The sequence below is a fragment of the Alligator mississippiensis genome, chromosome 14, assembly GCF_030867095.1.
Source record: "Alligator mississippiensis isolate rAllMis1 chromosome 14, rAllMis1, whole genome shotgun sequence".
In the NCBI taxonomy this organism is placed as follows: Eukaryota; Metazoa; Chordata; order Crocodylia; family Alligatoridae; genus Alligator; species Alligator mississippiensis.
The window spans coordinates 27,650,286-27,661,566 of NC_081837.1; the positions used below are offsets into that span (position 1 = coordinate 27,650,286).

General features: G+C 50.7%; 1 protein-coding gene across 1 annotated transcript; it reads right to left on the reverse strand.

The window, feature by feature from the left end:
• Window positions 1-3,608: 3,608 nt before the first annotated feature.
• On the reverse strand, window positions 3,609-7,822 carry LOC102576847 (mucin-2). Its single transcript, XM_059717546.1, has 2 exons — window positions 5,354-7,822; window positions 3,609-3,651 (listed from the first exon to the last, which is right to left on the reverse strand). Exons 1-2 carry the CDS (start codon window positions 7,714-7,716, stop codon window positions 3,609-3,611), a joined length of 2,406 nt encoding a protein of 801 aa, XP_059573529.1. The 5' UTR covers window positions 7,717-7,822.
• Between the last annotated feature and the right edge of the window lie 3,459 nt (window positions 7,823-11,281).

Consider the following 11,281-nt stretch of genomic DNA (forward strand, 5'->3'; position numbering starts at 1 on the left):
TTGCTGTAGTGATGAGCTACAGCAGCATAGCTCATTTCTATGGCAACTTAGCATCGGTGGACACTAACCGTGATGCCACTGCTACTGAGCAGTAACAACGAGCTACTGCACAGTAGCTCATTGCTACAGCGCAGTAGGGTCAGAAACAACCCATGTGCCACTGGGACTGTGCAGTAACAACTGTGCAGTGGGGTGTATGTTTAGACATGCCTTCTGACTAGGAAGATGGTTAAGCATTGGAAAAGGCTGTTTAGAGATACCGTGGACTCTGCATCCTTGGAAGTTTTCAACAGCAGGTTAGACATCCTCTTGCTTTAGTCAGTGATATTCCTGCCTGGAACAGGGGTCTGGACTGGTTGACTTCATGAAGTCCCTTCCAGCCCCACTTTCCTATGAACTAAAAATAGCACATATTCTACCATTATCATTTACAATCGGCCAGTTCTAGACCATTTCCCTGCAGCTGCTGTGAAGTGTCTGACTACCAACAGGACTGGCGCTAGCTACCTCACCACCTTGTGCTTGTTATGTTTCATGGAAGGACATCTTGCTTAGACCCCCCATCCTTGACACAGACTCCTGGAGTCCCCTTGAAAAGCATAGATTCTACAGAAAGATGAAATCCTGGTTCCTTGGGTTCTGAGACCAGGTCTGTACCCCTCCCCTCCCTCCACAATGAGCATCCTCTGGCTGAGTTCCTGCAGAGAGACTTTAAAGGGCTGGAACACATCCGTAAATTACATCTGGATGCCTTTCTTTAAGAAGACAGAGTGTGCTGGTTAACCGGAGAGTTCTTGGGCATGTCTACACAAGATGTTTACTGAACAGTTGACTGATCCATAGATTGTAAGGGGCTGGAAGGGACCTCTCAAGATCATCAGGTCCAGCCCCCCTGCACTAGGAAAGACAATTGGGGTCAAGTGACCCCAGCGAGGTGACTGTCCAGTCTCCTCTTGAAGATTTCTAGGGTAGGTGATTGCACCACCTCTTGCAGGAATTTATTTCACAGTCTGGACATCCTGACTGTGAAGATTTTCCTAGTGTTAAGCCTGAAATGGTCTTTCAGGAGTTTGTGGCCATTACTAATAGTTTTCCCTACGGGTGCCCTGGTGAACAGTTGTTTCCCAAGCCCTTGATGTATTCCCCTGATATAGCGATAAGCTCCTACCAAGTCCCCTCTCAGCCTTCTCTCTTTTAGGCTGAAGAGACCCAAGTCCCTCAGATTTTGCTTGTATGGCTTGCCTTGCAAATCTCTGATCATACGGGTGGCTTTTCTCTGGACTTTTTCAAGCTTTTTCATATCCTTGTTGAAGTGCGGCAGCCAGAACCGGACACAGTACTCCAGCTGTGGTCTCACCAATGCTGAGTAAAACAAAAGAATCACTTCCTTGGTTTTGCTTGAGCATCGGTTGCTGCATGCCAGAGTATTGTTTGCCCTGCTGGCTACAGCATTGCACTGATGGCTCATGTTCATACTATGGTCTATTATTACCCCTAGGTCCCTTTCAGCTGTGGTGCTAATCAGTTTGGTGCCACTGAGCCTGTAAGTATGCTGGGGATTGTTCATTCCCAGATAGAGCACTTTACACTTCTGAACGTTGAACTTCATCTGGTTCCAATACACCCAACTAGCCAGCCTGTCTAGGTCCACCTGTATCTGCAACCTATTTTCAAGCATGACCACGTTTCCCCATAACTTGGTGTCATCCACAAACTTGGCCAGTGAGCTTTTCAACCCCACATCCAAATCATTGATAAAGATGTTGAAAAGCACTGGACCAAGCACAGTCCCCTGAGGGACACCACTGGCCACTTCTTACCAGGATGGTACAGATCCATTCATCAGAACTCTCTGGGTCCTTCCCCACAGCCAGCTTCCTACCCACCTAACTGTTGAGCAGTTAAGCCCGCAAGCTTCCAATTTTCCCATGAGAACATCATGGGATACCAGATCAAAGATTAACTGCACAGTAAACATCTCACTGTCTTCATGTGTACTGTATCAGGGTGCACAAAACTAATAAACTCTACAGTAGGAGTTTTTTCATGCACAGCAGTACATGTGTAGACACTGAGCCAGCTGGCTGGGGCACAAGGGTGCTTCAGAGCAGGGATTGCCTGCTGGCTAGCCCTGTGCTGAAGCATCCTTGTGCTTCAGCCAGCCCCTCTGCAGCACACTGAGCCCAGTTGGAGCTTCTGTGATTCAGATCAATGTGCTGTGCTCCAGATGCACATGTCAATCACATACCTGGGAGCTTCCCAGAAGCAATAAACTATGGAAAAATAAGCTGCCCATTAATGACACATGTAGATGTGCCCCTTGTGTCACAACATGGAGCTCAAACCTTAAACAGAGCACCAGTTAGCCAGAAGGCCTGGCTTTCTGTACTTGGTATGCTCAGTCTCTCAGTTCTGCCTCTGTAGGTCTCTTCTCAAGGCAGTTTCCCACATTGTGTAGCTTTATTTTCCTCCTGAAGGCCATCAGTTCTGCAGAGGGACTTTCCAGGCATTGTCCTGAATTGAACAGGGTTCAGGACTGAATGGTGCCATTGTATTCAGCTTAGTCCATTGTATTCCTGACTACATGGAGACTACATTCTCCCAGGTCTGGTACAGAGCAAAGTAAAGTACCATGTGCTGTCACACTGTCCCTTTCCACACAGTCACTGGCCAATCAAGAACTGATAAGAAATGCCATCTCTCAAGACATGAATGCCACGTGACGACCACCTGCGGGCAGGGGGGTGGGGGCGGAGGCGGGGGTGTGGTGGCAGCAAGCGGGGAGGTCCCGCAGGCAGCCGCGCTGATGTCGGCAGTGAGGGCAGGCCGGGTAAGGACTGCCTGCAGGCGGCTGCAGCGGTGTTGGCAGCAGGGTTGGCAAGTGTCGACCAGTGGTTGGCGACCACCTGCAGATGCCACTTCCCGCCTCGGCAGCAGCCAGCAGTGATCAGCGACCACCTGCAGACACCACCAGTGGTGTTGGTAGCAAGTGAGGGGGAGGTAGCGGGGTAGGTGGCAAACAGCAACCGCCTACAGGCACCGCCAGCACTGTCAGTGGCGTCCAGTCTCAGGGGATGAACTGCCAATCTCAGGGGGTGCACATGCACCCGCGTGCACTGCCTACCCATTGCCAGTGTCTCAAGAAAAGCTACCCTTTCAATTCTGCTGTCCAGCTTACCAACAGGACAAGTCAGCCCTATGTGCCAGCTGTCCCTTCAAAAGAGAAATCTTTTTGTCCCTACACAGGTACCTTGCAATCCCAGGATCCTTTGTGGCCAGGGCTGCCACCTGTTTGTAACACAGTCCATACAAAAAAAAAGTCTAAAAATGCTTTAAAACAAAAGTGAGCCGTCTGAAAAAACTAAGAAACCATGATCTTGACTGAAGGTCTGTCATCGGAATGAGGCTGCATGCAAGTGGTGATGAACAGACAAAGCAAAGCATCACTACCCTTTGTCTGGGTAGGAGCACAGTTCACGCCCCTGCAGGGAGCTTTCCAAGAGGGTTTTGTGACCCACAGGAGCCTCTGTAGCCCCTTCCCCCCTCCACAAGCTATGTGCTGTCACTGCATCCCATTGGCCATTGCCTGCCTATAACATATGTTTGGCTCAAAGGTAGAGAGAGCTGTGTGGCTCAGGGTAGTCTGAGGCACTAGGTGAGACAGGGAAAAGGGTGGTGAAGCTGGGACAGGAAGTTTTATGACAGGATTAGAATGTCCTGATCAGTCTCTTTTTGGTACTTCTGTGCAAATGCTATATGAACAGTAGGAGTCAAGGACATTCCCTCCTTGGAGGTTTTTAAGGCCCGGTTTGGCAAAGCCCTGGCTGGAATAATCTAAGGCTAGATCTAGAAGTGTGCCAGCTGAGAATCCAATCTCATTTTGTAGATCTCACTACCATGAAATCTAGTTGGGGCTGGTCCTGCTTTTTGCAGAGGGTTGGACTAGATGACCTCCTCAGGTCCCTTCCAGCCCTAACTTTCTATGATTTGAGTCCAGTTTTTTTGCCTGTGTTTACTTGTCATTTGAGAAACAACCAATCACATATGCACACATTTGAGAAACAACCAATGCACACAGAGCCAGTATATTTCAAAGGCACAAATATTTTGCACCTACGCAACCAAAATATTTCCCAAAAATAAATGACTAACTTCATTGGCATGTAAGTGTATAACCAAGGGTCAAAACTGGCTGATGTGACCCTGTGAGAGAATGGTAACCTTCAGACACCCAGAATTACTTTGAAAAAAGGGCCTGACAGCAACCCAGCCACTGCCACTGCTGCTGCACCAGTCACCACTGTTGCCCAAGGTGCAGAATTGCCCAGCTATGCCTCTGATACCATTTACTGACACTACCATGAACCATGAACTAGCACTTCCTTGTAGTACAGAGGACCCAGAAGAGGTTAGGCTGATGAAGTAGAATCACAACAGACAGAGACCCTCAGATGGCAGCAAACAGTGCAGCCCTTTGAATTCAGCTCCACTCCACAGACTTCACCAGAATGCCAGTGAAGTGTGCCAGCTGAGAATCCAGTCTCATTTTTGTAGATCAAAGCAAAACATTGCACTGAGACCCCAAGCAGCTGGTCTCTGTGCTTCTTCCAAGCATAAGCCTGACTCCTATTGGCCTGATGCATACTCTTAAAATGAAGCTGTCCTCAGGAGGGGTGTTCTTTTGCTAGGGCTCAGATCAGGAAGTCCGTAGGAAGCTCTATCCCCGTTCCCCTTGCTTTTCTAAACTCTTACTGTGTCCCTCCACTGGACTTCCTTTCCAGATACCCCCATGTGCTGGAGGGTGTCTCCTTAAGATGTCTTCTTACAGACCTGGAGAACTTTCCAGAGACTTGTGTATTACTCCTGCTTCACCCCGTAAAGTCTCTTTCATTTATGATCTTGTATCAGGGGGACTGACTTGAGCAGCAATGAGGATACCCTAGAACTAGCCTGAGGATAAGGATTAAACACCCACTTGGAGACTGACCATTCACTCAGTGGGCAAGCCAAGAGAGCAATCTGTTCAGTGGCAACAGGTCCTCATAATGGCCAAACCTTTCACCCAATCCCAGCCACACCCAAAAAGCAGGTGGCACTCTGTGATGCTCTGTGGAGGCAGGACCAAGTACAGTTCTGGGTGGACAAAAAGGCATAGTTGATTTAAAGGACACCAATCACCAAGCCACAATGTGCATCATTGATGACATGTAGGGGGTGCACGCGGGTGCACGTGCACCCCCTGAGATTGGCCGTGCACCCCCTGGAAGCACCAGCCGCGAAACTAGAAGTGCACTTCTGGTTTCACCACTGGCTCAGCGATTGGCTGCTGAGGGACCCCCCCCCCCACCCCAACCCTCTTGGCCAGTGATCTTGCGCCTCCCCAGATTCAGGAGGCACCAGTTGCCCATCATGTGTGTGTAAAAAGTCCCCAGTAAATTCATCCAGCCAAGGTGGCTTAAACATACCCACAAAAAAACTGCTATGCCCAGTAACTGTTCTCTCCCTGGCTAGCTCGATCATGTCAGCTGCTTCATAACTGGGTCCAGCACACTCTGGCTTATCCTTATGTAGTGGGGCAGCAGCGAGTAGTTTGTCATCCAATACTGGCAAGGCCACGTCTTTGCTTGAACTACCTGTGTCACTGCACACAGAATCTGAGACCACATCTCTCTGCATGCGCAAAGCTCCAGTTGCAGCTGACTGGCCCCCTGCATCTGAAAACACCTGACATAGAGGAACCTGGCTCTTAGGCCCTCTGGTGTCTGGCTGTAGTAAGGACCACCAGGCTGAATCAGGTCCAAACTTGGGTAGGGCCCTAGGAGATAAGTCCTTGGGGACAAATTCAGTCTGTGACAGAGCTGAGTTTCTGCAGGTGGATTCACTTTTAGGCTGGAGCGAGACCCTCTGGGTGAAGCCTGTCCCTGAGTGGAGTAAGGGTCCAGAGGAGGGTTCAGTCTGGGATGACTCATCCTTGGAGGCAGGTAGAGTACTACCAGCGTATGCAGTCTCCAGGCAGAGGGAGCTCCTCACGCTTGATTCTGCCTCTGCGGGGAGGGAGCTCCTGTGGGTTGGCTCTGTTGCTTTGTGGAGTATGCACCTGTAGCTGGGTTCACTCTCTGGATGGTGCGAGGGCCTGTGAGCTGATCTGATTTCCTGAGGGAGTGATCCCCAATATTTTGATGCATGCTCTGGGGAGAGTGAACCTCTGTGGGTTGCTTCAGTCTGTGTAGGGCTGGAGGCCCTCGGGTTTGATTCAGTCTGTGCTGGGGTGGAGACCCAGCGGGTTGAAGTAGTCTCTGGAGGGAGGGAACCCCTGTCAGCTAGTTCTGCTGCTTGGTGTAGTGCACACCTGTAGTATGATTCACTTTCTGGATAGTTTAAGGCCCTGTGAACTAATTTGATCTCTGGCTGTTGTAAGGTTGTATAATTTGACCTGGACTCTGGATAAAGGGAGGCCCTGTGGGTCGATTCAGTCTGTGTGGGCACGGAAACCCTGTAGATTGATTCAGTTTCTAGAGGAGGTGATCCCCTTTGTGTCAAGCCTGTGGCTTGGTGGACTGCATACCTGTGGCTTGGCTCACTTCCTGGGCGGTGGGAGGGCCTGCAGGTTGATGCTTTCTCTAGAGGTAGTGAACCAGTGTGGATTGGCTCAGTTAGTTTGGAGAAGGAGCCCCTGTGGGTTGTTTCGGCCTCTGGCTTAAGCAAGCCCCTCCGGGTCAATTCAATCTGTTTGGGAAGTAGTAGGGCTCTGGACATCAATTCAGTCTGCGTGGGGATGGAGGCTTTGCGGGTTGTTTCAGTCCTGATGGGAAAGGAGACTGGGTAGATGGGTTCAGTTTGGGTAGATTCATCCTTTGGGTGGAGTATGGTTCTGCGAGCGCGTTTGATCTGTGGCTGAAGTGAGTCATCGGTAGCCAAATTAGCATCAGGCTGAGGGGGACCCTTGTGGACTGATTTGGTCCCTAGCATTGGTGAGCAAGGGGTTAAATCTGTCTGCAGAGATTCACTCTTTTGCTGGACAGAAGGTCTATGAGTGTACGTGCCATATTGGGTGGGGGTTCCTTGGTTCAGTTTAGTTTCTGGCAGAGGGCTAGGTGTCTGGTGTGGCGCTGCCCTCTGTGCGTTAAGGCCCTGCTGCACGGCTACCAGTAAATGGCTAGCCGTTACTGATAGCTTTCCTGGCTGAACCATGCATTTTCCAGTTCTTAGTTCTACTACTCTTTGGGGTGAGGTGCTTTGACTGAGCTCTGCCCCTCGCTGAGGTGAGGTGCCTCTGGAGAACGCGGTTCCTCGCTGAGGTGAGGTGCTTTGTGGCATCTCGCTCCCATGCCGGGGCGAAGGACTGTGGGTGATGTCGCTCCTGCATTGAGGTGAAGGACTTTGGGAGACCTTGCTCCTACGTTGTGGTGAAGGACTTCGGGAGACCTTGCTCCCACGTCGAGGTGAAGGACTTTGGGACACCTCACTTCTTTGCCGGGACAAGGGTTGCTCCTTCCTTAGCTGAGGTGAAGGGTGTTGGGGAAGCTCTCGTCCTCGTTGGAGTAAGGGGTCTTGGGCAAGTATGCTGCCTCGCTGGGGTGAGGAATTTTGGGCAAACTTGTTTCTTCCCTGAGACGAAATGCTTTGGGCAAGCTCAATCACTCGCTGAGGTGAAGCACTTGGTGAGACTGTTGTTGCTGGCTGACCAACATTATTCCTTTTCAGAGTGGAACCCATAATCTTCTGCCTTGATTGCCAGCTAGCTTGTTACCTGAATGAGCATCATCAGTTCTACAAGATGCTGGTCTTTATCACTCCAGGTGAGCTTGTTTTCTTGGGACCTTTTCAGTCATCACCCACTTACTTAACAGCCAGCCTGACAATGCCATCAAAATATGCTGTCATCAGTGACACTGTGACATCATGTTTGGAACATCATGTTAGCAACCATCTTTTTTTTTCAGGCTCTGAGGAGCTCACAAAAATTTTTTATTAAAAAGAAAGGTTGGAGTTAAGCTCTTAGCAGAAGAAAATGAATTCTGAAGACTTATTGACATTTGTTCAGCTCAGTTCCATTTTTTGCCTGCATAAGCCAGTCTGTATGGGGCTCACTGGTGTTGGAATTATGCAAATATGGTTTTTAGACATGGCTTTATCAGGGCTAGGCTGATCAATTTACTGACCAACCAAACCTTCTTGTCTGGAGGAACGTTCCAAGAATTTCCAACTCAGGTCTCAGATATGGGCTAAGAAAAAAATATTGAAAATATCTCATGAGTACCTAACCATAATCTGGGTGAAGAAATCTATTTGTAGTGACAATTGCAAGCACAAGTGATGTACAAAAAACCCACCATATTACTGATTCCAACTTGGGACCAAACCCACTTACCCCTCCCCCCACCCCAGTTGCCTGACATCCCACAGATGCCTCATGCATTTCTCAAACTAATATTTTCCATCTCTTTCCTCACAGATTCCCACCGTTCATATTTTCCCTATCTATCCATGTGTTCTCTCACACCTCACTCAGTTTCCCTCTTCTTCCTCAAAGGCCCTTCTTCTTCCACAGTTCCATAACTGCAGTGGATCCTAGGGCATGGCCAATGGAATGACTATAGGAATCTTGGAGTGTGAACAAAATTTGCCAGAGTATTGTATAGGGGAATAGGAGAAGGCAAAAAATTAGACCAGACAGACACTTGGGCTCAGAGCCATGTAGACAGGGCTGGACAGTCATGCATGTATATAGTTTTACATTACAAACCAAGTTAAGTGCTTGCTGTTAGTAAAAAAAATCTCTATGGGCACATCCATACAATGGCGCATGTATGTGCCTCTTGCAGCGTCTCAGAGCCCTTTGAGGTACTGCAAGAGACACATGCGGGAACAAAAAAACATTCCCTGTGCTACAAATTTGCTGTGTGGGGGCAAAATTAGATCCCTGGATATCCGGGGTTCAAAAAATACCCCAGGCAAAAAAAGTGGGGTAGGGGAGGCTCGGGTCCTCCACAGAGCTGCTCTGGCAGCCAGCCAGAGCATCTTTATGGCTGGCCCCTGCCCCGGTGCTGAAGCACATTGCCTGTCTCCCACAGCCCCACGAATGGCTGTCCCCCCCCCACAACCAGCCCTAACATCCCAGCACTTTAAAATAAAAAAGACCACACTCACTGGCTGTAGCAGTGGCTGTTGGGTCCTCTGGGGCCTTGTGGCAGAGCACCCCCATGCGGTGCACGGCAGTGGGGATTGGCCTCGGCCACCTGGCACCTGTGCTGTTGCTGTCAGATCATGTGGGTGCAGTGTGGCTCGGCAGGGTGCTGGGTGGTGCCCTGCGCTGTCTGAAAGCTTGGAGTGGCATGGGGAGGGGTGGTGGGGAGGGCTCTGCCATGAGGCCTCAGAAGCCTTGACGGTGGCTACTACAGCTGGTGAGTGCAGGGATTTTTTTTCCTTTTTTTTTTAAGTGCCAGGATGCTGGGACTGGGTGGGGCAGCAGTTGGCGGGGGGGGGGGGGGGGAGCAGGCAGGGGCTGGGCCTGGGCGGGGGCACATGGGCCCTCTTTGGGGGCTGTGGGCCCTGTTGGTGGTCTGTAGCCTTGTGGGGGGGCAGTCCATGACTGTGCAAGGGGCTGCACCCTGTGTGAGGCAGGGGACCCACCTCTCCTGAGCAATCCCCCCACAGTTCTCCCATGATCCACCCACACTTACCCACACACCCCACAGCCCCCCACATCCCTCCACAGCCACCCACATTCCCCCACCCCCTTCCTGCCCCCTTCCTGCAAACCCCACATTCCCCCTGCATGCACCCTGTGTGCCCAGCTGCCATACAGGATGAGACCTGCTGGTAGGAGCTGTGGCTGCAGGGGCAGCTGTCCCCATATCCTGGTTAGTGAAGGGGTCAGGGGGAGCTCTAACTGCTCTATGATATACAAAAACCAAAGGCAAACAGCAAAACATATAGATATTTAGAATTAATTTTATTATGATGATAGAGACACTGGTAGGCTTCCAAATTACTTTAACACAGTAGATATATTAATAAAACATTGCCCAAGTGATCTCTGTCTCTGTCTCTCTCTCTAGTGGTCTTTTGTTTTAATTGTGGAGGAACATGGATTTCAGGGTATTTTACAGAGTGACTTTGGGATTTTTTTATCAGGAATTTTTCAGTTTTCAAATAGGGAACACCAGAATTCCTGCTAGGGAGGCAAGTGGCAGTGCCCAGGCAGAGGAGCCTGCTCAGAGCTGGCACCTAGGACCCAGTTGGAGGTGGCTGACCTCCTGGCCACTTGGGGCTAGGAGGACATGCTTGGATTGTTCAAAGCATGCCAACACAGTGGGAACATTTTCCGGGCGATAGCTGCCCAGATGGCTGGGCAGAGGCACACATGGCAGTAGTGCTGCACAAAGGCCAACTCTGCAGTCACAGCCCACTGGCAGCTGGCCCAGAGGGGCAGATACCTCTACTGGCTATGCAGTTCCCTTCTGGATCTGGCAGGTGCACAGCCTTAGGGCCACAGGTGGCAGCAGGTCACAGCCAGGCAGCAGCCCCCCCACTGCCAGACTGCTGCAGTGAGTAGAGGGTGCAGGGAACTCTCTGGGCTGCTTCAGCAGTCCAGCTGGCACAAGGGGTAGTGTCCCCAGGTACCAATTGGCTGTGCCCCAGAAGCTCCTAAGAATGGGTAGCCCTGAGCCACTTGCCAGGGCAGCTTTTTGTACTGATGGGGCCAGGACAGGGCAGCTTTTTACACTGCTGGGGCCAGCACAGGTGTTAGCCCTGGGCTCTAGCTCCCCCTGGCTGCATATCCGGGAGGAGCCAGCAGTGTTATTTTGCCTCATGTGGTACAACTTGCACCACACCAAAGTGCATATCTGGGCATGTGCGCTGAGGCAAAAAGCCCCAACTCAAATTTGCATCTTTCTATTTCAGCTGCTGCAAGTGAACATGCATGCATGTGTGGATATGCCCATTGGGCATGTCCAGATGAGCGCACACGTGCGTCTTGCAGCATCTGAAACTCCTTTGAGGTGCTGCAAGAGGCATGTGCAGGAATGAAAAAACAGGGCAAAATTAGACCCCTGCATATCCAGGGGTGAGAAAAAAAAACACCTCTCCACAGAACAGTGGGGCAAGGTGCAATCCCTGACCGTGCCTGGAGGCAACCCAGGAGTCAGTCCTCCAAGAGAGATGCTCTGGTTTCTGGCCAGAGCATCTCTGTGGTGCTCTGGCTGCCCCCAGTCCCTAAGTTAGGGACATGGGGTAGCAGGGTTTATGGGTCCCTGTGTGATGCGCCAGGTTCTGC

Bases quoted from the DNA above. Each gene is read 5' to 3' on its own strand.
- LOC102576847 (XM_059717546.1), bottom strand. From the start codon at position 7,716: ATGGGTTCCACTCTGAAAAGGAATAATGTTGGTCAGCCAGCAACAACA. The intron at 3,652-5,353 runs GTTGGGGTGGGG...TGTCTCACCTAG, and splicing joins CAAGATCACTGGCCAAGAGG to TGCCTCAGACTACCCTGAGC.